General features: G+C 65.2%; 2 protein-coding genes across 12 annotated transcripts in view; one reads left to right on the forward strand and one right to left on the reverse strand.

Moving 5' to 3' along the window:
• The window catches only part of SEMA4D (semaphorin 4D), a 45,251-nt gene extending 33,137 nt beyond the window's left edge, over positions 1–12,114 (forward strand). For 2 of the 9 annotated variants that reach the window (XM_080819919.1, XM_080819921.1), the window contains 4 exons: positions 2,938–3,144; positions 8,571–8,780; positions 10,467–10,564; positions 11,057–12,114. In XM_080819919.1, coding sequence (XP_080676045.1) covers positions 2,938–3,144; positions 8,571–8,780; positions 10,467–10,564; positions 11,057–11,083 — 542 coding nt within the window. In that variant the 3' untranslated portion in view covers positions 11,084–12,114. Of the gene's footprint in view, positions 1–507; positions 2,739–2,937; positions 3,145–8,570; positions 8,781–10,466; positions 10,742–11,056 lie in introns of those variants that run through there. The other 7 variants (XM_080819918.1, XM_080819920.1, XM_080819922.1 and 4 more) reach the window with 4 other exon arrangements.
• Positions 472–23,020, reverse strand: part of SECISBP2 (SECIS binding protein 2) — a 59,633-nt gene continuing 37,084 nt past the window's right edge. For 2 of the 3 annotated variants that reach the window (XM_080819925.1, XM_080819927.1), the window contains exons 11-17: positions 22,060–22,223; positions 21,376–21,514; positions 20,758–20,908; positions 20,071–20,291; positions 14,239–14,393; positions 13,881–14,052; positions 12,793–13,548 (exon numbers count right to left, since the gene is read on the reverse strand). In XM_080819925.1, coding sequence (XP_080676051.1) covers positions 13,457–13,548; positions 13,881–14,052; positions 14,239–14,393; positions 20,071–20,291; positions 20,758–20,908; positions 21,376–21,514; positions 22,060–22,223 — 1,094 coding nt within the window. In that variant the 3' untranslated portion in view covers positions 12,793–13,456. Of the gene's footprint in view, positions 684–12,792; positions 13,549–13,880; positions 14,053–14,238; positions 14,394–20,070; positions 20,292–20,757; positions 20,909–21,375; positions 21,515–22,059; positions 22,224–23,020 lie in introns of those variants that run through there. The other variant, XM_080819926.1, reaches the window with a different exon arrangement.

The following is a 23,020-nucleotide window of genomic DNA, read 5'->3' on the forward strand; positions in this document are numbered from 1 at the left end:
AACGACCCAGACAACCTGGCAGTGGGAGGGAGGGGTGGTGAGAGGAGTCCTCGGCCCCTCTGCGAGGCCTCCGCTGGGTCAGGCTCGTCTCTCTGTCCCCTGGAAGGCAGTCGCGCTCCTATCCCTGACCTGATGGCTGCCATCAGCTGGGGCAGCTTCAGGAAGGGGCACCAGGTGCACCAAGAGGCCGCGAGCCCTGCAGCCACCAGCAGATGCGCGTGGCGTGCGACTCCGGGTGCGGCCACTCGGCCTCCCAGGAAGCCAGGGCTCCAGACATCATCCCGGCCGCCCGGTGGCCTCCGGGTGCCGTGTCCCGCTGGGCTGCCATCCGGGGCTCATCTTTGCCGTTCTATCACGCATGTCTTTATCTCCTTAGTCGTCCTGGAAGATTCCGTGTTGCTCCAGTGGGTGAAAAACTTGTGTTCTCGTGCGTGTTAACCTGTTTGTAAAAGAAGGGAGGCGGCGAGCGGGTTGTTGACACTGTGCACGTTTATTTTGATGTTCCAGATAAAACTAAAGAAAGTTTCCGGCAGCATTTTTTCAAGCATGGCAGCACGGCAGAACTGAAATGCTCCCCGAAGTCCAACCTGGCCCGGGTGGTGTGGACGTTCCAGAACAACGAGCTCAAGGCCGAGGGCCCCAAGTACGGCCTGGCGGGCAGGAAGGACTTGCTCGTCTTCAACCTGTCGGAGAGAGACAGCGGGGTGTACCAGTGCCTGTCGGAGGAGAGGCTCCGGAACAGGACGGTGCTGCAGGTGGCGGCCAGGCACATTCTGGAGGTCAGGGTGCTCCCGCGGACCCCCGCGGCCTCCACCGCGCCGGCCGCCCACGCCAAAGGGGACAGGACCCCCCTCAGAGTGTCAACGGAGCCCACCCCAGGCCCCCCAGCCCAGACGCCGGCAGTGCTGGGCCCCGCACTCGGGGCCGTGGCCCCGCCGCCCAGCCCCGCGCCCAGCAGCGCGTCGTGCAAACCCAAGACTGTGGTGAACACGGTGCCCCAGGTGCACTCGGAGAAGACCGTGTATCTCAAGTCCAGCGACAACCGCCTGCTCATGGTCCTCTTCCTGCTCTTCTTCGTGCTCTGCCTCGGCCTCCTCTCCTACAACTGCTACAAGGGCTACCTGCCCGGCCAGTGCCTCAAGTTCCGCTCCGCCGTGCTGCTAGCGAAGAAGCAGCCCGCGGCCGACTTCTCCGAGTTCGAGCAGAGCGTGAAGGAGACGCTGGTGGAGCAAGGCAGCTTCTCCCAGCAGAACGGGGCGCAGCCGCGGCCGGCCCTGGACACCGGCTACGAGACGGAGCAGGACACCACGGCCAGCAGGGCGCCCACCGACAGGGAGGACTCGCAGCGGCTCGACGACCTCCCGGGCCGGGACAGGCCCTTCGACGTCAAGTGTGAGCTCAAGTACGCCGACTCGGACGCGGACGTGGACTGAGGCGGCCGCGCGGAGGCCCCCGGTCGGCGTCGCGCACCCGGCCCGGGGCAGCGTGGGGAGCCCGTGTCTGTGCACCTGCTTCTGTGTCTCTTCCCTCGGGTCAAGCTTGTGAGTTGGTTTCTTTGTCCTTTCGGAAAGCGGTGAGCATCGCACCGGCGTCCTGCGGCGGGCCACGGTCGGGGACGCGCCCGCGGGCTGTGCCGGCGGCTCCCCTCGGCCCTGGCTCCCCACGGCCCCTCGCGCCTCCGGTGCCCCCCAATCCCCCGCCCCAGAGCAGCAGCCACTGAAAGATCGTTTCGTTCCAGATTGGAAATGACATTTTCGTTTATCAGATTGGTAACTTAGCGCCTGTTGTCCAGATTGGCACGAACCTTTCCTTCCACAGGATTATTTTGTAGGGTTTTACTTTTTTTGTGTTGGGTCGTTTGTTTTTTAAGTCACTAAAACAGATATTTTAACGTTTAGCAGACGTACATCTTCCAGCTTCTGTTGTGAGGACAGGCCCCAGCTTACGTTGCTTATGATTCTCAGGGATAAACCTATTTTGGCTAAATGTGTTCCTTTTGCTTCTAGAAACAGACAAAACCATCTCTCGAGCACACCGGTAATTTTTGTTTCTTCTTTAATTTTATTCCTTGAGGAAAGCGTCCTCTTCAGAGAGATTTTCTTCCTATACTTTTTTTTTTTGTTTTCATTCTTTCAAAGAAGAGAGGCCAGTGGGTGGCTGTCCTATGAGCAGGCGGGGTCCCCAGGATCAGAGGAGCCGCCTGGCCCAGGGCCGAGGGGGCACGTGTCTCGCCATCAGATGCCCACAGCCGCTGCTCTTAAACTCCTGTGCAGACAGACAGACGGACATCCGTGCGGCTTCTGTAACTGTCGGCTCCTGCGCACCGCTGCTGCCCACGGGACGCCGCTCCGCTGACCAGAGCCGGCCCCACCTGCGCGCGAGCTGGGCGGCGGCGGGGGCCGGACAGGCCTGTGTCTCGACACCCCCCACGGAGCCGCGGGGTGGGCCACGTGGCCGGCGCAGTCTCTCTCGGCGCGCACGGGAAGGACGGTTTGGCCGTGGTGCCGTCACGGAGCACCTGCTGCTGTGCGCGCGCTGGAGGCGGCGGCGCGCTTGCCGAGGCGGAGAGCAACACACGGATTTCTGTGCCTGCGTGGACAGTGTCCTCTTCAGCATGAGACTCGACCGTTTTGGTGTAAACATTTGTGTTTTGTAAGATTTACTTTGTTTTTATTTTTCTACTTTGAATTGTATACATTTGAAAAATAACCGAATAAACGAGAACCTTACATCCTTGACGTGGGCCTGTGATTTGCCGCGGCCGCAGGGAGGCCCCCGCCCGTCCCTCCCGCCTGTGGGGCGCTGGCCGGGGGCAGGTCTCAGGACCGCCCGGGGCCCTTTCTTCTCCGGTGCTTTGCTTCCTTTCTCTGGTGTGCGGTGGGATCCTGACGACGCCTGCCTCAGCGGCCTCTTTCTTTTCTGTCCTCTGTCTCGCAGCCTCGTCTATGCCCTTCCCTCCTCCGGGGTCCTCCTCCCTGTCCTGTCGGGGCCCTGGCTCCGCTTCCTCTCCCCGGAGCCCCCGGCCGGCCTCGGCCTCGGGGGCTGACAGCGGCCCGCCCGTCACCTTGCTGCCGCCCCTCCTCAGCGACCAGGCCCAGCACGTGCGCGCCCTGGGGACCTTCCGCCTCTTCTGCCAGGCCACAGGTAAGCGGGCCACGGGGCTGGCTGGGGGCGGGCAAGCGGCCTTTTTGTGGGCCAGTGTTCCCTGCCGGGGGCTTCACGGCCGTGGATTCGGTCGCGAGTGCTCAGCTCTGCCTCCGGAGCCTCCGGGCCACCCACAGGCGGGCCGGGCCGGGCCGGGCCCCAAGGCCTCGGTTAGTTGCTCGGCCGTTCGCAGGACTGTGCGTGCACCGACCGTTCGGGGGTCGGTCTCTGTGGCATCTGAGAAATTAGCTCCAGAGCCCGCAGAAGGGGTGTTGTGACTTGGGTGGTGATGTTGCCACAGAACAGCTTGAGAGCCTGGTGGCCCGGGAGATGACGGGAGGGGCCGCTGCACGGCCGTGGTCTGGCCAAGCCACGGGCCAGGGCCCCCTCCTCTGTGCCCAGAGGGGAGAACTAGAGCACAGGAGGGAGACGGGCACGGGCGGTTTCTGTTGGAGATTTTAAACTGCAAGAAGCCACTCGGGCCGCGGAGCCGGCTCGCTGAGCTGTGGCGGGCCCCGTGGCGGCCGCAGACTGCCTGTGTGGCTTCAGGGGGAGTGGCCTGTGCGGGGCACGCTGTGGAGAGACCTTTGGGAGCAGGTCTGTGTGGTCGTGGGTCGCCTGCTCCCTGCCTGGCCTTGGTCTGTGCTGGGCCCCCGTGTGGCTCTGGAGCCTGGCGATTTCCCTTGGGGCCTCCCCGGGCAGGACATTGTCCCTGTCGCAGGGAGAGCGTGTGGTCATACAACCCACAGGGGCGGGCAGGCCACGTGTCCGGGAGTCAAACGCTCTTCCATGTGGCTTCTCAGGCACCCATGTGCTGCTGTGCATGTGCAGCGGTGCTGTCCCTGTGACTGGGGGACAGAGACCACCGTCACCCAGAGCGGGAACCACACCGGGCTTCAACAGGGACCCAGCACAGGCCGTTAGTCGCGGAGCTGCGGGCAGCCGGGGAGGAGGGGTGGGATCCCACTCACGGCGCCAGCAGGATGCACCTCTGCTGGGGGCCAAGGATGGGGACCGTGGCTGGTAGCCTTGTGGCCCAGGAGCAGAAGTGGGCAGCGTGGAGGGGCAGTGCTCAGGGTGGACTGAGCGGAGAGCCCACGGCCCCCGCCCTCCTTCTTCCATGCTCCTCAATCCCCAGGAACACTGGCCCATCTAGAACCTCCCATTATTCCAGTGCGGCCCCATCTGAGGCTGGGAGGTGGCCCAGGAAGGACCAGCCTTTCCCAAGGAGCCCGCATGTCCCATTCCACCCAAGGGAGAGGGCCCCGCGTTTGCCCAGAGCGGGCTCAGTACACACCGCGCACACGGTGTACACGCACCACAGTGGGACTCCCGGAGGCAGGCATGAGCGCCGCGGCCCCAAGGGAGGGCAGCCCCGCAGCGCAGCGGGGACTGAGGGGTGGGCGCTGGAGCGCGCAGGAGGGGAGCGGCCACATCCCGGTGCCCCCACCCCACCCTCCAGAACCCTCACCTGAGCGCTCAGCAGGCAAAACCAGGCGTCGGCCCTCGGGGGAGGACCCAGCCAAGGCAGAGCCGCTCGTGTCCACACTGGGAGACCACTGTTGCCAGAGCGGCGCAGCAGGCGGAGGCCACCCGCAGTCCTCGCCCTGAGGCCGGCCTGCCAGGCTCACTGACTGCGCGTGGACATCTGGGTTTCTCTTCCCCTAAGCCCTGGCCACGAGCCAGGGCTGGCCCACCGTGCAAGTGGCTGTCCAAGTATGTGGTGTTTCAAAGGACAGCGTCTTGGGAGTCGTGGATGTACCACAGCTCAAGGCCTTTACAAGCTGCCGCTCTGGCCGCAGGCCTGGGGCCACCACAGGGCTGTCCCTGTTAAACCACATCGCAGAGCCTGGGGCCATGACCCAACCCAGGCCAGGTGGCCGGCTCGTCGCCCAGTGATTTTCAGGGCTTCTTTGCTCACCCTCTTCCCTCCGTCTGCTGATCTGCCCGGGGGGGGGGGGGGTGTGCGTGTGTCCCCGTGTGCACGCCGCGCCCCAGTGTTTCTTCTTCCTGGCACGAGGCGGGCAGCGGGTTGTGCTCACCGGCCGCGCCTCTGTTCCCAGGCCCGAGCATGCAGAGGGGCAAGTCCAGATTCCAGGGCCGTCCAAGCTGCGAGTCCAGATTCCAGGGTCGTGGTTGGCCGTGTGTGTGCATCTGCAGTTAGGAAGACACTGGCAAGTCGAGGAAAGGGGTCCTGGGCCGGAGCGACGGAAGTCGGCATGTGGCCGTGTTTCAGACTTTCCAAGGATGATGACGCTGTGCCCTTCGTGGCAGGAGTCAGGATAAGCGCTCACCCGTAGCTGTGTTAGGGCGCGTACAGACGGACACGGGGACGGTAGCGAGGGACCCACACATGTCCATGTTCCTGCACGGGCAGACCACACGTCTGCGCCCGCAGGCCGGAGCTCCGGGCTCTCCAAGGAAAGCCAAGCTGTGTGCCCCATGGGCACCCGCATCCGACGGGACTGTGCTTCCCGCTCATTTAGGCCGCGTCACCTTTAAAACTAACAACAGAACCACTGTACTAGAGGGGATGCTTAGCTGTTCGGGGTTTTGATGGCCTTGTATGTTTTAACCATGATGTTGGACACCGGAGTCCCTGCGGCCCCTGGGCGCCGCGGGGGCCGTAGGTGCGCGGCTGAAATATCCTGTGAGCGCCCATGGTGGCCGATGGTGCTGGCGTGTTTCAGGGTGGGGGCTCGAGAAAGGCCAAGGCTGGGCTGGGGGGGTAGCTTGTGAGCTGGTCGTTTCCCAGGAGGGCTGAGACCCCTCCGTGGCTGGGCAAGGCTGGTCGGTCTCCTTGCTGGGGTCTCGATCCTTAGCGGGCTTCGCAGGACACTTCTGCCGAAGCTGGGTCTCCCTTCTGCTGGGCTTGTCCTTGAGTGTGGTCGTCAGTCCCAAGCACCTGGCACCCCGTGAGGCTGTGCACCCGAGCCGGCGACCCCCGCCCTTCCCCTCCCCACCACGATGGGGTCTGGAAAGCGCATTTAGCCACAAGCGCCTCCAGGGATTAGGACCTGCATATTCTGGGGTCACTGTTCAGCCGACCACAGGGCACTGACTGCTTCGAGGAGGAAGGCTGATGGAACTGGGGTGGTGAAGATCCCCCACCCCAGCAGGGTCCCGACTTCTATGTAGTTGTGAACCTGGCCATGCCGGACACCGTCCGGCCCCCGGGGGCCCAGTGTAAGCATCACCCCCGGGTGCAGCCAGGAGCTGGTGGGAGGCCACGGGGGCAGGCTGGCCCCAGGGAGGGTAGACCACAGGCATGGGGATGCCAAGTGGGGACACCTGTCACAAATGTGGCCCGAGAACTTGGAGTGGACCCCATCACACTCCCCTCCAACTTGGGGCTCTCAGGCCCTGCTTCCAGAATCGGGTGTTCTCCCTTGGTGAGAAGCCACTGCTCTAAGGGGCTCTGGTTTTGTCGCGCAGGCTGGGCTGGGGGCAGGCTGGAGCCAATGGCCCCTGCACCCCGTTGACCCCGGGGTAGGTACTGGAACCCGAGGCCAGGGGAACCGTCCTAGGGCCCAGAAGAGATGCCGCATGCCCAGGGCACGAGGGCGTGGCCCTGCGGGGTTGCACGAGGCCCCGGGGTAGGGGGGTATGGCCTGCTGTCTGGGCCTGGTGGTGGGGTGCGGACCCTGATGACGGGTTTAACGGTCACTTTGCCTCCTTGTTCTTCCCCGCATTCGGAAGGAGCTGCAGAGCTGTAAACGGAGTGAGTACAACGAAAGCACCCCTCTAACGTTTTTAAGGCTTTCTTGGGGCTAAGCGTGCGCTTGAAGATTTAACGACGAAGCTTTTCAGGACTGAGCGGCACGTTGTCTGTGCTCAGCCCGGGCCCCCGAAATGTGGTCAGCCGAGCGCTTCGTTCCTTCCGGTCCTGGCTCAGGGTGATGAATCGGCGCCAGCGCAGGCCACCCCAGTTCTTTGTCCAAGTTGGCCGTGAGAACCTTCCAGAAGCTCCTGCGACGCATCCTGGTGGCTCCAGCCCTGGGTGGGTCTCCACGCACGGCACCAGGGGGCAGTCGGGAGCCAGTGGGGAGCCCGGGCTCTTGGGAACAGACACAGATCGCCTCACGTCCCGATCACGGTGCCTCATGAGAGTCCCTGTCCAGACCCGCATCCGCGGCCGGGCGGGCGGGCATGCAGCGGCCCGGCAGCCACAGCAGGGGCGCGGGCACGGGCGTGCCACGGGTGCTACGCGTACGGAGTCCTCGACGGAGGACAGAACGCTGTGGGAAAACAAGTTACAGCGACGGACTAAAGACCCGGGAAGCCCACACAGAAAACAAGAGAAGCCACTGTGTCCCCACGGCCGACGTGGCCAGATGGCTGCTGTGTGAACCACTTCTGAGCAAAGCCTTCCAGAATTTCCTTGACGGCCACGGCATGTTTCTTTCCTCAAAGTACCTTGTTCTCACGGCAAAACCAGTATTTGCTATTGTGGGTCTGGGACTCCAGGAAAGCGTAAAGAGCAGGATCGAAGCGTCCCAGCCGTCCGCCACCTACGGGCAGCTGCCACCAGCCCAACGGCCACTTGGAGGCCTTTTCTCCGGGCGCCCGCACGCGTGTCTGTGCGCGCGTGGACACACACCGATGCTTAAACATCTCCTGTGACGTGGAGGCATTTCCCTGGGTTACAGTCTCAAATGTGACTCATGAAAGACAACAAAGATGGCCGTCACAGCAGCTCTGTGACCCCTGGTCGCTCGTCTCCAACTTCTTACGGACACAGCTCTGCTGGCCCGGCCGGTCAGTGCTCTCGCCCCGGCCTCAGGGCTCATTCCTGGGACCGTCCGGTCCGCGTCTGACTTTCCGTCGGGAGGAAGGCTCTTCGAACAAGCTGAACGCGGCGCCTCCCTGACGAAGGGACCAGAGGGGGAAGGGGCCGTGCCGGTCACGCGGGAATCCGCGGGCGGGCGGTCCTGGAGCTCTTCCTCCTCAAGCCGCCCGTGGCCAACCGCCCGTGGCCAACCGCCCGCGCCACGCACGCCTGCTCCCGCGCCGCGGCTTTGGGTCCTGGGTGCGGCCGCTGGGCTGCCGGGCTCGGCGAACCACAGCCACAGACGGCGTCCCTCCTCTGCCCGGCGTCCTCCACGACGGCGCCACTTATGTCGCCAGCTTGGGGGAGCGGCTGGGTAGAATCCTGCTTCACGAAATGGATTCTCAGGCAGGACCGGATCTGGGCTGGCCCCCAGCCCGGCGGCTGGTGCCACCCACACCTGGCACAAGTGTGGGGGAGAGGACCGCAGAGAAAGAGGGGCCTTCGGTCTCGCTCGGCACCCCGGCACCCATCCTGCCCCCCGGGTTGGCTGGACCCCCCCTTCAGTGCTGGGGAGAGCAGGGGTGGCCCCGCAGAGGCAGAGCCTCTGGTCACAGGTGGTGGTGGCAGGCCCGGTCAGACGTCTCTGTGTCCCCAGGTCCCGCGGACATTCACTTCACCTGGGAGAAGAACGGCCGTGAGCTGGAAACGTGCGTCCCCACGCAGACCCACACGCTGCTCGACGGCACGACCCACGCGCTCAGCTGGCTGCGGGACGCCATCGGGGACAGTGCCGAGTACCGCTGCTCCGTTCTCTCCTCCGCGGGCGACAGGACCTCCAGCGTGCGGATCACCGTCATGAGACACGGTGAGCGGTGTCCCTCCGCGTCCACACCTCCGGTCACACCCCCACCCCAGCACACACGCCTGCCACGTCGCGCTCCGGGTTTCCGTGGGGCGGTGCTGGGAAGGCCGCGTTCGGAGAGCCCAAGGCCCCGGCTCGGGCTTCACATGGAGAGGACCGGGCGGGGTGCACAGTGCTGGCCCGAAAGGTCTCCCCTGCCCCGTGGAGGCTCGCCCCATGTCTCCGCGGGCTCCGCACGTGGCCTTCCCGGACCCCCATCCGCACGGTCCACACTCACGCCACGGTGTCTCCAGGCCTGGCCAGGCCCGTGGCACTGGGAAGCCTGCCCTTTCCTTTCCTCCGAGAGACACTCACTCTGCTCCACTTTATGTCCCGTGCTCTTTCTGGAACTATCCTGCCAAACGTGGGACCGCCTGGCATGGTGTGGAGCAAGGAGGTGCCCTCGGGCCACACTTTGCTCCCAACCAGCCTTGGAGGCCCATCCCAACGCCGCGCGTCTCGGGGAGGGGGTGCCCGTCCCCGCTGCTGGCCTAGGGTTCAGCGCTCCCGGGTCTGCTCCGTCCCCACTGGCGCCTCCGCTTCCAGCTTCGGGGTTTTGTGCTTCCCCTCCTATTTCTGGTCCATTCTCAAGCATTTCCATCGATGCTTAGGAGATGCTGGAAAGGCCCCCACCCTTCTGGTGTGAGTTTGGGAAGAGAAAACTGCAAGTTTTTGCCCCACCCAGAACCCGGTCCTCCCATTTCTGTTAAGTACCCCCCGCCCCGCCACGGTCAGGACACTCGGGCTCCTCACGTAAGCCTGACTCACAAGCCACGAGGTGTCCCGCAGAAACCGCGAGAACGGCACTGGCGGCACAGTCGAGGGCCCCCGCGGTGCTCCTGCTCCCCTCACCCCTGCCCCGCGGTCACTCAGCGCACCGGTGTGGGCGCAGCACGACCGAACACGGACCGCGGGCGGGTGTACCCGCCGCACACACGCGACGGGGGGCAGGGACGCCGGCCGGGGCAGCCCGGTCTCTGCCTGCCGAGCTGCGGGGCCTGGAGAACGCAGGGCTCCTTGCAGGGTGGGAGCCGGAAGTCCCTCCAGACACCCTTGGGGTGAAGGACCCTCGAAGACGCCTCTGAAGCGCTCGCCCCAGCCCTGCCCAGTTCTGCTTTGTATCTCGGGGCGCAGGTTCCTGGCACCCGTTTCTGAAATTCGCAACAGGAGTCGCGGGCCTGATCGGGGACGCAGTCTGACACCTGCGGCTCCTGGGCTCGTGCCGCCCCAACGGCGCCGCGCGGAACTGGCTTCCGAACCCTCAGCTCAAGCTGCCGCGGCAGCCACGCGGAGCAGGCAGCAGCCGAGCGCACCAGGGCGCCGGCCCGCGGAGCCTCGGACTCCCCGGCCTCAGTCGGGACAGGCCTCCCAGGCGAGGGGGCACCAGCCCCAAGACGGGGGGCGCTAGCCCCTCTCTTGCTGCGTAGGAAATTCAAGCAAGACGAGGACGGGGCCGGCGTGACCGTGGGGACCAGCCGCTCCTGGGGCCGGTGGCCCGAGGAAGCCCCCACAGCCAGGAAGGCAGGCTTGGAGGCACGACGCCTCGCCCGAAACCTGGCTGTTGGAACGGCCTCCGCGGACGGTATGGACCCAGGTGCCACCAGGGCCGGCGAGGCTGACACCTGGCACGCCCCCCCCCTTGTCTTGCAGAGGCGACCCACCAGGAGCAGTGGACCAGAGAGCTCGCCGCCTGGAGGGCTGTGGCCGGGGAACATGACCGCGTGATGCGGAGCTGGAGAAAGGCATGGGTACGTGGCCGTGCTGACAGCAGGCAGGGGCCGGCAGGGCGTCCGCCGCCTTGGGACTTGGCCCACAGAGCCGTTCTGCCTTCAGGAACCTTCCGGCTCTGAACTCCGGGCAGATCCCCGGGGAGCGTCAGCACGGTGGGGCGGGGAGGGCCTCTCATGGCGACTCAAGTTGCGGGGCACGTGCGCCGGCAGGGCCACAGGCTCTCGCTGAGCCCGCAGGGAGTCCCGTCCCGGCACCAACGGGCGGCAGGACAGGCGGCCCCCAGGCCCGGGAGTCAGCCGGGCAGGCGCCCCGGAGCTCCACGGCAGACCTTCCGCCGTCCTGGCTGCAGTGGCCACCTACAGCCTCTCCTTGTCGCCGACACAGGCTCAGAGTCTCTGACCAATCCCTTCGAGCTCAGCTCGCACAGGACACCCTCCCCAAAGGCCACCTCCTGGGGGAAGGGCCTCTGTTCTGCCAGGAATTCAAAGGCGGCTGCATTGTTCTTTCAGGAAAGCTGTGACAAGGACAACTTATAGACCTCAGCTGAGCCCGCTGCCCCTTGCCACGCCGCCCCCGGAGAGGCCCCAGGACAGTGAGCTGTCACCTGGCCTGCTGAGACGGGGCTCACCTCAACCACTGAGACAGCAGTCAAAACGTTAAAGACTCAGGTGCTCGCAGGGGACAGGAGAGCCTGTCGGGCAGACATGGGACACCAGGACCGTTAAGCTACGGGTTCGATGCCGGACAGCGGCGTGCGTGATGGCTCCTCTTCCAGAAATGCCACTGCTGTGTTCCCCGGCTGCTCCTCCCTGCCCGCGTGACACCCCCATGCCCAGCCTGCCGCTGCTCCCACCTTCACTGAGCTCCCACGCGCCAGGGACAGGCCCAGAGAGACCAGTGGCAGGAACTGGCCCGACACCTCAAGTGACAGGAGGTATCCCCCTCCCCCCCCCAGGAGCTCCAGGCACTGAGGGCTCCGCGGGCTTCAGCGCGCGGCTCCGCGCGTGTTCTGTGCGTGCCCCGAGCTGGCGTGCCCCATGCCAGAGCCACGGGGGGGAGGCCTCTGCAGACGAGGCTACTCCCTGTGCGGAACCCGAAGGCCTGACGCTGCGCCGCCCGGACCCCGGTCAGATGGAATGACGGTAACCCGCAGCCAGTCCACCCCTCCCAGAGCCTCCCTGCAACCCCCGCAGACGGACGGTTAAGCCTGTGTCCGGACCCCCCGCCCCCGATTCGGAGGCCGAGGACCTGTGAGAGCACGCCTGTCTCCACCGGCTTGCAGCGGGGTCCGCCCGCACGCAGGGCGCCGTCCACTCAGCGGGGTGCACGCGCGTCACGGCGCCCGCGGGACGGGCTCAGAGGCCTGGGCCCTTCCAGGGGCAGCTCTCCGCGGCCGGGAGACTCGCGCCGGGTCCGGACGTGGGGGAGTGCCTCACGCCAACACCGCGACGAGACGCATGCCCCCAGCCTAGCAGGGTGGGGGGTGGGGGTCTGGTGGGACCCGAGCTTAGGAGTTTGGGTTGTCTGCACTGTTGAGAAAATAAACAGGAATAAACGCAGTGAGCGGAGCATGTGCTTAGGAGGCGCGGCCCCGAGGGCACAGGCCGGTGTGTCCCCGGCAGCTGTGGCCGGGCCAACCCTAGCAATCAGTCCCCCGAGAAGCGCCATGCGACACCGACACGGCACTCACACCGCCCCGCTGGGCTCCGCGTGCGCCCCAGGGCCCTGCTGCCAGTTCAAAACGTCCCGCTCTCCTTGTAGATGAACTTGAGAACTTTTCCTCTCCTGTCATCTCTCTCAAACCTCCCGCAGGGGATGGATCACCTGCTGACGCAGGAAGGCGAGAGAGCCCTGCCCCTTGGGGGAGAAGGTGCGGTGTCACACGGCTCCCGCGACAGCTCCAAGAAGCAGGCATGCGAGACTAGCACGGGTGCACCGCCTGGCCCCACGGCCTGCCCTGTCCTCACTCCACTCCACTGCGGGCCCCGCATGCCACTCACCCCTCAGACAAACGACGCCCGACGCCACCGAGGTCCCCTAACAGTGCGCTCAAGGCGAACGTGGCCCCGCGGCTCGCCCCACGCGCACCGGGCGGCAAAGTTCTGTCCTGCCCCCGCCCCATCATGGCACCGGGGTGCATGGGGCTGAGGCAGCGGCTCCCCCCGCAAACCTCTTCCCTTTAAACACCGTGCCTGAGGGGCCCCAGCCGGACTCAGGACGTGCCCACGAGCCTAAGACGGCGGGCTGATCAAATCATCGCTCTTTATTCAAAATAAATAAGCCCTCTTCCCTACAGCAAAATACGAAAGCAAACTTCTATCCCGCTGGCCTCCAAGACAGAAACCACATTCAGAATACATTCGTTTACAAAAAAGAGAAAACATCTGTAGATCAGCGAAACAAATCCCCAAACTTCAATATACATTGTTTCTTTGAAAAATAAAAGCAAAAAGGAATAATTCATGTCAAAAGGTCACAGGTTAGAGAAGCGATTTTCCTCGAGGCTCATTTTAGCAGACCCTCTAAATATCCCCACATCTTCCGGCCAAAAAGCCAGGTCCCGAGAGAGCCGCCCCCAAGCCCATACCCGGCCCGCAGCGCCCCCCATACACAGACACGGCTCAGCTCTTCTGCGGGGGTGGGGGGGTTCTTCACAGCAGAGAATTCGGGGCGCCACGCCTTCCAGCCGTTGCCAGACTCTGTAGCTCAGACCCAAAGCTGCCTCTCGGGGCTCTCGGGCAAGGATCCCCCAGCACGCCCGGGGGCCCAGGGGCCCGGGACACACCTCCTGGATTCACCTCCCGACTCAAAAGCCACACAGCACAGCAGGTCTGCAGAGACCTGAGAAGAGAGGGGCCCCCGAGTCTCTCAGGCCCCCCTTCCTTACCGCACGCAACCCACACAACGCGCTACAAACTCAGCTTCAGCATCTGCGAGGTTGGAGCCTCCAGCTCCAGCGCGCAGCGACTGTACGCCTCCAGGTGTCTCCTCCAGATTTCCACTACAAACGACAAAGGGGCACAGCTGAGGGACACGCAGGGACAGCTGGGGCCGTCTCTGCTGCCCGGGGGGGAAGCGGCTGCCCGGGGGGGCTCAGGTCCCTACAGGAGCCTGTACCTCCCCTCCAACCTCCGTCACCCGTCACCCCCGCAGTTAGTGTCTGAGAGCCTCCCGCCAGGGACCCCACGGGGCTCAAGGCCACGCTCTGCAGGCGCCTCGTGACCTGAGGTCGGAGCCCAGCCGGGACCAACCCGGCCTTCTGCCGCCGCCTGTCAGTCCAGGGGGACGCGGAGCCCAAGGACGCGCAGTACCCCCGCCCCACCCAGCACTCACTGTAGTGCGGCTCTTCTCTCCCGGCCACAGGAGCCGGGGGGCTGTCCTGCGCCGAGCCGCCGGGAGCCGGGGGGCCGGGCTCCCCAGCCAGCTCCTGGCGCACGCTCTCCAGCATGGTCTTGTACGCCTGCCGGGCGGCCATCGTCAGCTCGACCATCCTGTGGAACTGGTCCTGGGGCAGAAGGGAGTGCACGGATGACACCCCTGGCCCCAGAGGACGCGGGTCTCCGCCCACCGGGGAGCAGGGGTGAAGCAGGGGGACCCCCGGCAAGGGTGCTGCCTCCGAGTGGCCCGGCGCATGCCCTGCAGGGGTCACTGCACGCGAGCCCACGGCTCCCGCCCCCGGCCCCAAGCTCACCTGGGCCCCGTCGTAGCTGAAGATGCCCACCACGCTCACGGGCACGGCCTTGTTCAGACTGCGCCCCAGGGCTTTGCGGTTGAGCGCGAACACGAAGGGAATGTTCTGCTCGCAGGCGTAGTCGATGATGGTGTGAAGCGTGTCGTCCAGCCCACCTGGTCAGGGACAGTGCAGCGACCGGGAGATGCGTCACACGCAGCCTGGTACGGTCCTGGCCACAAAGGGATTCCACCTCCACAAGGCGACACCCCCGTGGGCCGCGCCTGCAACCAGGACAAGGCCGCCCCCACACACGCAGCGTTCCTCCCAGCCGGGGGATGCGCGCTCTGAAGAGACGCATAGACGCGTCCTCCGCCAAAGAAAACACCTGGCCTTACGTGGGACACGGGAAGGGAGGCCTTCGCTTTCTAGCAGGGTCCCGGCTCCCGATCCCAACACGGGGATGGGCACACAGAACACCCAGCAAACCTCAGACGCCGGCAGGGGCCAGGCCTCCCCATCTCCATGCCAGGCGCCCCCAAGTCTCAGTGACACCTGAGCTCCGACCAGAGGGCTGTGCGCTGCCGCCTCCCAGTGCTCTCCCCACGCGCCTTTCATTCGCTAGAGGCTCCCGGGACGCAACGCAGGGAAGCGCGGCCCGTGTCTGCCCAGTCCTTTAAGGCCATGAGCCGGAACCGCCGTCCCCAGCCAGAGCAGAGGGGCACTGGGCAGGGGCAGGGTGGGGAAGGCCCCCGAGCACCCACCAGCAGGTGCCTCACAGGCAGGCTGCTGCACAGGCCACGGGCGGACTCCACCTCCGGCCCCTCCCCTCCCTGGAGGCCCAGGCTGGGGAGGGGACCAAGCTCCAGCCCGGCCCCCAATTACTTGGCTGACCCTCACGCAGCCAGCCCCTGCCCTTGGGCGGCTCCGAAGGTCACCTTCGTTGACATAACACCTCTGGGGAGTTATCAGGACTATTCCAAGGTGTGAGCCACAAACCATGCACAAAAACCAAACGGGAAGAACTCTACTTCGGTCATGGAACTACACCGACCTCTGCTGCGAAGGACGGGATGGCTCCCAGGGAATAATCAGAACCTGCGCTGTGCACCAGGCCCCTGGCTAACTGTCTGGGAGCAGGAGCTCCTGGGTGTGCACAGGACTCGCCAAGGGAGAAGCCGCGCCCACACGGATGGGACCCTGGGGCACCAAAAGGTCACCGAGTACATGACACGCCAGGGCCCAGGGCCCAGCGGCGGACTCCCCGACCTCCACCACCCGCCCTGCAGGGTCTGGGCGTGGGGGGGCAGGGCGGGGGTGGGGGGTGGGGGGTGCAGGAGAGGCACGCTGAGAAGGGCAAAGGGGGGCTGTGTGTGTAAGTGACGTGCCCGCCACACGGCGGGGGGGGGGCAGCAGTCCCGAATCTTACTATAAGAGAGGGGAGTGGGTGTGGGGGGTGTGTGTGTGTGTGTGTACAAGTCACGCAGGCAAGCAGAGCAGCTAGGACGTGTAGGGACAGGCGTGGAGATCACCGCAGACCGACCAGACCGCTCGTCCATCACGAAAGACGCACAGAGGGGCTTCAAGGCGCTTGGAAACACAACAGAACAGCGAAAGGAAGGCACCTGTGCCCTCGGCCACACTCATCCCAAGGACAGCAGACTAATTCTGTGTCAACCTAAAACCCTGAAATACTTTTCCTACAACGGGGATTTTCTTGGAAGAATAAAGAATATGACGAGGCCCGCATAGCTAGGTCCGAGAGCACACGGGCGGGTGCAGAGCGGGCGCCCCGGCAGTGACCCGGCGGTGCGGAGCGCGGGCGCCCCGACAGGGGGAGCACTGGGAGGCGGCGGGGAGAGGGCCACTGGGTGGGCCTCTGGAAAGATCCCGCTGAGAAGAAATACAGTCTACTGACACAAATGAAAACATAAACGAGAAAATACCACAAAAACCAATATTTACAAACATAATAAGCTTAGAGCGTTAAGGTGGGCGATCGCATAAAATCTAAATGAAATGAAAACACCAAAACAAAAAGCCTCAGTATAATAACAACACCCAAAATCTCTGCCCGGCCAAAAAACGTTTAAAAAACAGGCAAACGCCACAAACCAAAACAACATTCACAACTCTCGCCCAGAGGACTGACTTACTATGTAAAAAGGAACGGGTCGCTACTGAAAAGATCGGCAAACCCAAAACACAAATGGAAAAGAACGTGAACCATCAATTCACTGAAGCCCCCAAGCTCTTCAACAAGAAAGCAGCTACTCGCCGTCCCCCCTCAAGACAAATGGGGGCCCAACGCCCGCGCCCCCCAGAGCCGGGCCGAGCACCAGACACAGCCGCTGGGGGTGCAGCGGCGTGACCCACAGGACCCGCGGCCGCACCGGGCCTCGCGAGCACGGCGGGGCCCACAGAGACGCTCCCACAAGTAGGAAGGACAGCAAGCAAGGTGTCCTTGTTCTCAGCTTTAGATGCCTGGAAAGACCCAGGGGCTGTCCATGCCGTGGGTGCTCCCAGCTGGGCCCCCAGACCGACGGCTAAACGCTCGGGGCCCACAGCGCCGGGACGCCAGGTCTCCGTCTCTCTCACAGTCACACCCTGACTACCAAGGACCCATCAAATGGGGGCAACGCCACTTGCCTCTGGGGGGCTGCAGGCATCTGGGGGGCTGACTCATTTAAGGGAAACTCAGCACCTGGCTCATGGCATGGCACCGCCCCAGCGAATCGGCAGATGGGACGGACTCGCAGACGGGGCCCACGACATCTGCCAGAGAAGAAAACGTCTGCCATGGCCCCTGTCACCTGGCACCGGTTACAGGAACATCCGATTTTCTTTCACGAGAAAACAAAAGCACATCCCGCTGCTCCGGGAACTGGGGCGTCGCAGTGGCCGGTTTGCTCAGAGACTCACACTCAGGGCCCGTGTCCCTCAGTTCTGCCCAGGCCCTGGCCCAGACCCACCTAAAAACTGAAGACAGAGAGGAGGAAGCAAGCTCTGCGGACAGAGACACTCCGTTCCCGGCCGAAGGTCTGTGTCCCCAGCCAGCGGGGAGAGCACGAGGGGAGCGGCCGAGAAGAGGCGCGCCGTCCTCAGCTAGAGCTACCATCCTTCCCCACGGCCCGCCAGACACTCCCGTGGCCCTGGGCGCCAGCCACGCAGTCGCACTCTGCCTCGTGTCCCCCATGCCCGGGGCCCATCACAAATGCTGTCTGAGCAGCTGCCGGCCCGTCGAAGGCCTCCTTTCCAGGCAGCCCCTGGCTGGTGCCAGGACTGGGGTCTCCAGAGGGCGCCCGCCACGCTAACTGGTAAGAGGGACCACAGGGCGGGAATGAGGAGGTTCACGCCGAGCGCCTCCTCTGCCGGTCAGGTCCCTGCAGACGACCCCCCACGTGTGCCTCCGTGGGACTCCCCTGGGAGAGACTGGGCGACTGCACCTGTCTGTTTTACACAGCGGCAAGTCTAGATGGTTCTGCCCTGCCCAGCGTCCAGCCCGCAGTCTCAGTGAGAGCCGCAAGCACCTCCGTAGGCCCAGTTCCAGGATTCGGACGACACAACTCAGAAGCAAAACGCTCAAAACAAGCACCATGTAAAATTCAGGTTCAGAATTCCCAGACGAAACGCCACCTGCGCAGACACAGTCCTCCCACACGGCTCAAGGGCGGGACGCTGAGTCCTCCCTGTAAAATACTACAAGCCATCGGCTACCTTTTCCTCGCAAAGACACGTATAAGACGTAGCGACAAGTTCCCTCAGCCTCAAGGCAGAAACGCGCGGGCACAGACGGCAAACAGCGGACCTGCACGTGCCAGCGACGGAGCCACTTGCCGGCCAGGCTCACCCCCACCCCGGGTCCGGGGAAAAGCACCGAGCAGTGCCCGCTGCACACACACACCCGTCTCTCGGCGCGCTTGTCACAGACACAAGTCACAAGCGCAGTCAAGAGCAGGAAGCTGAAGCGCCCGAGAGGCTGAGCCCGCCGACCTGACAGCAGGGCGAGCGGGGGGAGCCCACGGCCCACCCCCTACGGCCTCGCTCCAGGTCCCCGGGGCCCAGTGGCCACGTGCACCGCAGGCACTTTCCGCACGGGGGAAGGTTCAGAGGAGGTGAGGGCGGCTGGCGGGCACACCCGCTAACCCGGGCAATGCCAGGCCCCGACTTCTAGGAGGGATTTGAGGACAGAGGCAGGGTGGAGGCTGCGGCCCCACCCCAGGCTGAGCGTCTTGCCCGGGGGCATCAAGACATCCCCTTGGGGGGGGCTCCCCAGCACAGCAGCGGCCCAGCCAGCCAGCCTAGCGTGGCCCCACGGCAGCAGCATCACTGAAGAACGTACTAGAACTGTATCTCCGGGGTCCAGTGGCCTCGCTCTGGCAGGGAGTTGGGGTGACGCCGGCGTGCACTAGCTGGGCAAGCACGGCCCTGCGACGCGGCTCCCGGCCTCTACGCGCCAGCCACAGCGGCTGAGGACGAGCACACGATGACGGCCAGCGGCCATCCGCGCAAGCCTGCGGCCTGAGACCCAAACAGCCACGCAGCGGCAAAAGAGGCACTCAGGGTGGGGGTGGGACGTGCACCCCCCCTCCTCTCTGCACGCAGCTCAGGGTACTGATCGGCCCCACAGCAGCAGGGCGGCAACAAACACAGAGACTTCAGGACAGCAGAAACAGCTCCCGGAAGTCAGAAGAAAGAGGACCGGGAAACCCTGCTGCGGTTCAGCGGACGCCGGCAGCAAAGAGAGCCGAGGGACGGCCGAGAGGACAGCGGTGCCGGAGGCCCGGTGCGCAGAGCGTCCCACGGCAGGGCCCACGCGCCACCCACCCTGCTGCTCGCAGAGCCCCGGGCACGGGCAGCGCCCACCCACTTCCAGAGAAGAGGAAGGAGGACGGAGAGCGGGTGGCGCAGGGAGACCGGGCTCCGAGCCCCATCCACCAGACGCACGCTCGCACCTGCCTTCTCACCAGCCGCGGACCTGCACTCCTGCCGGCATCCGCCCGGCCCGCTGCCCAGCAAGAGCCGGGGGGCCGTCCCCTAGGACAGCCACAGGGGGGTGCAGAGAGCCTCGAGGAGCCCAGACAAAGCCGCGGAACGTCCCAGGCACCAACAATCTCGGGGGAGGCTCAGGCCGCAGGCCAGGAGGGAGGGGGTGGACTCGTGTTCAAGCCCAGCGCTGTGAGGGACCCAAGGATGGGGCGCAGCGACCACACAGCCAGAGGACAGGGGCCCAGAGCCCCCTGATGTCCCGTTCCCGGGTCAGGGCCTGCCCCAAGCGGCTGCTCTCGGGCCCCAGGGACCCCACACGAGGCAGGAAGCCTCCCGTCTCCGGCTGCGGAACGGCAACGGCAGCCAGGGAAGCTCCGTGCAGGAGCCAGAGCGGCTCCCTGTGAGGTGACCCAAGCCACGCGGGCGGCAGGCACACGTGCTCCAAAGGCTCCCCTCGGCCCCCCGAGGACAAAGACACAGGACACGGGTTCCCCACGACCCGTCCCCCCAACACACAGCCCCTGTCCGTTAACTGGCCCAACCCGCTGCATCCCGCAAAACACAGCCAACCTGCCGGGGCCGGTGAGACAGCCGAGCCCCAGGACAAGCCGCCTGTGCTCCGGCACCGAGCAAAGACACGCCAACTGGACTGCCGTGCAGCCGGTCACAGAAGCCCCACGGCAGAAGCCCCATGGCAGGAGCCCCGGGGGCCTGCCCACCTCCCCGGAGGCCCGACGGGCCAGCCAGACCGCCAGCCGGAATGGCCCGGGCCCAGCTGTGTCAGAGAGCGGCCGCCGGGCGGCCCGGTGAGCGGCAGACACGGGCCTCGGTGACGGGAGCGAGAGCCCGCCCGGGCCGCGTTACCTTTCGACTGGATCTTCTCGCAGTTGGGGGAGATGATGACGCACTTGAGCTTCCGGAGCCTCAGATGCTTGAGCACCTCCCGCAGCCCCAGCACGAGCCGGCGTTTGGTCTTCGCCTTGACCGGATCCTTCTGGTACGTGCGGTCTTGGAAGCGCACCAGCTCCTTCAGCAGCTCCGTGACGCAGGCGTCCACCTCCTTGCTCAGCATCTGGCTGCAGTAACTGAGGGAAGCGCCTGCTGGCGGCGGCCCTGTCGGGGGTCCCCGTGGGGAGCAGCCCGCACCGAGCTGGGGCCCCCGGCCGACGGACCGCACGTCCTCCCGGCTCCCAACCACGAGGGGCAAAGCCTCCTTCTGCCCGGCCCGGGCCCCGGGGCAGTACCGGCCACAGAGAGCCACAACCAGAGCGCGCCCCGGACAGCAGCGGCACGGGAGCAGGTGGCGCTCCCTCCGACGTCCCCGGAAACTCCAGACTGCGAAAGGGGGGCGTCACCTCTCCACCTGGCCTGCTGTGACCGCACATGAGCACGACAAGGACCTCGCAGAAGCAGAACGGGCAGCCCTGCCGTGGGTTCTGACCAGGAGGAGCGCCAGGGCCGGGCCTGGTGCCCTGAGGACATCGGGGCGCGACAGCCCCACACTCGACATCAGAGTGAGCCCAGCCCGCCCCTGGGCCCACGGTCACTCACTCCCGGAACCTCCTGCTGTGGATCTTGGGGCAGCCTGCGCCGCTGGGGACCAGGTGGCAGCCCTCCACCTCCTTCTGGAGCTCAGCTCTCAGCAGTCCTTCCGACTCGCCCTCCAGCGCGGGCGCAGAGGACGACGACACGTCGGACCCCTCTGCAACAAACAGAGAAGCGAGTCAGCACACAGCCCGGGCCACGCTGGGCGCAGGGGCCGAGGGCGGGGAAGGCCCGAGCGCACCTCACAGGGCGGCATCTCTCGGGCAGCCCCTCCCGGCAGAAGAACAAAGGTGACAAGTGCTCCAGCCACGCACCGATGCTCTGCAGGCTGTTCTGAAGGCACAGCTCGGTAAGGGGCTTACTGACACGTGCCCGCTGCGACCCCATGACCCTCACACTGCTGGGCAGGCGGCTTCGCCATTCGTGCTGTTCATTCTCAGGGGGAGCATCCGATGCCACACAGCGCACCCTCGGGGGCCTCGCCCCGTCCCTCGGCCCGCCCCCCTAGAGGCACAGGGGCCAGGAGCACTGCCAGCCCACGGAACACCATCTAGCCGGCCAGGCGCACCCCGACAGCTGCCGCCCTGAGCTGGCGCGGTGCAGGGTCCCCCGGGATGTCGGTACCTGAGGGGGCAGCCTGCTCTGGGGCCCCGTCGTCACCACCGCTCTCGCCATCCAGCGCGGCGTCACTGGCGGGAGCAGGGCTCCCAGTGTTTTCTTGGAGACGCTGCTGCTTTCTCTCCTGCCGTTCTTTCAAAATAATCTTTAAAATGAAACAAGCAATTAAAACACCTAAATACTTGTCCTTACGAATAAGCCCTCCTGCTAAACAAGCCACCCCACCTCAGCGGGCGGGCACGGTGCCTTCCTGCACCCTCACAGCAGCAACACGGCCTCTGTCCCCAGGGGCCAGGCCCACGTCCCCCAGATGTGCAGAGCCGGGCACGCAGGACCCAGGCCAGACAGCACCGGCCGCGACAGCCCCAACAGAACCCATTTTCCATAATCTGCACACCAGCCAGATCACCCCGGGAGGGTGCGGGCAGTAGCCCCCGTTCCTGGTTCTCTGTCCACAACACCTGCCGAGTGTTACAAGAAAAGGAGCCCGTCTCCAGGAGTGGAGGCGCCCTGCTCCGTGCCCTCCGCCGCCCCACGCAGGGAGGGGGATCGTTGCCAGAGAACCACACACACATCCCGAGAGCAGACGTTCCAGCAGAGTGAACGTCAGATCCGAAGACGCCACAAGCTGGAAGACGTGACACAGACCCGGCAGAGTCGGGTCTCCGAGCGCCGGCCTCCCCCGCGTACCTTCTTCAGCGAGGTTGGCTTCTTGGCCTTGGGGCCCTCCCTCCGCTTCCCCTTCTTCATCAGTGGGCCACTGGAGTCCAGCGGGTTGTGCGGGGTCCTCACCTGGCTCAGGCGGCCCTTCTTCCCCGACGCGGTGTCTCTGGAGAGGACGGGCACCGCCCCGACTGCGACACGGGGGGACACGGGGGACACGGGCATCAGGCGCCCGCCGCCCAGCCCGTGACTTCCCTCATCCCCGTCGGACTGACCGTTACACGGTCTGCTCGCTGACAACCCCATGAAGTTCGGATCTTCCGGCAGAGATCCGAAAACACCATCACTTAGCTGGGGTCAACCAGTGTCCCCTACCGCGTTCCAATCTCCATGTGGCTCAGCGAAGCGTGAGGTGGGGGACCCCACCCTCTGCAAGTGAGGTATTTCCAGGCAGCGCACACCTACGACAGCCCTTGTGACGGGGTCCGGTCCCTCCCCACCACTTTCGACACCGTCTCTCAGGAGGAGGCTACTGGTGTCCAAACTCGCATGGTCTCTCTCACTAGCCTGGAAGATTCTCTGCGTTCTCCAGGCAGAAAGACACCGGCCTAGATCCCGTCCCACGCCGCCGGGGACACGCCGCCGGGACGAGCCGCCGCCATCAGGGCATCGCAGTCGCCGCCCCGCACTTCCACCGCGCGCTCCCATCTGGCGCCGCCTCCCGCCTTCTTCTCGCCCCCCAGAAACTGTCTGTCTGAGCCCGCTTCCTCTCCCTGCCCTTCCGTTAGGACAAATTCCCAACACACGCCCAAGAAAAGAGAACGTCCAGTGACAAACCCCACGTCCCCACCGGCCGGCTTCCACGACATCAGTGTTTTCGCGCCGGCTGACCCGCCCTCACGGGCTCTGACGGACGCGGAGCTCTGGGCGTTTTCGCAGCTGGGCGTGCGGGTCCCCGCCTGAGGGTGCGACAAGCCCGCAGCCCAGC

Source organism: Martes martes (genome assembly GCF_963455335.1).
Source record: "Martes martes genome assembly, chromosome: 12".
NCBI classification, from domain to species: Eukaryota; Metazoa; Chordata; class Mammalia; order Carnivora; family Mustelidae; genus Martes; species Martes martes.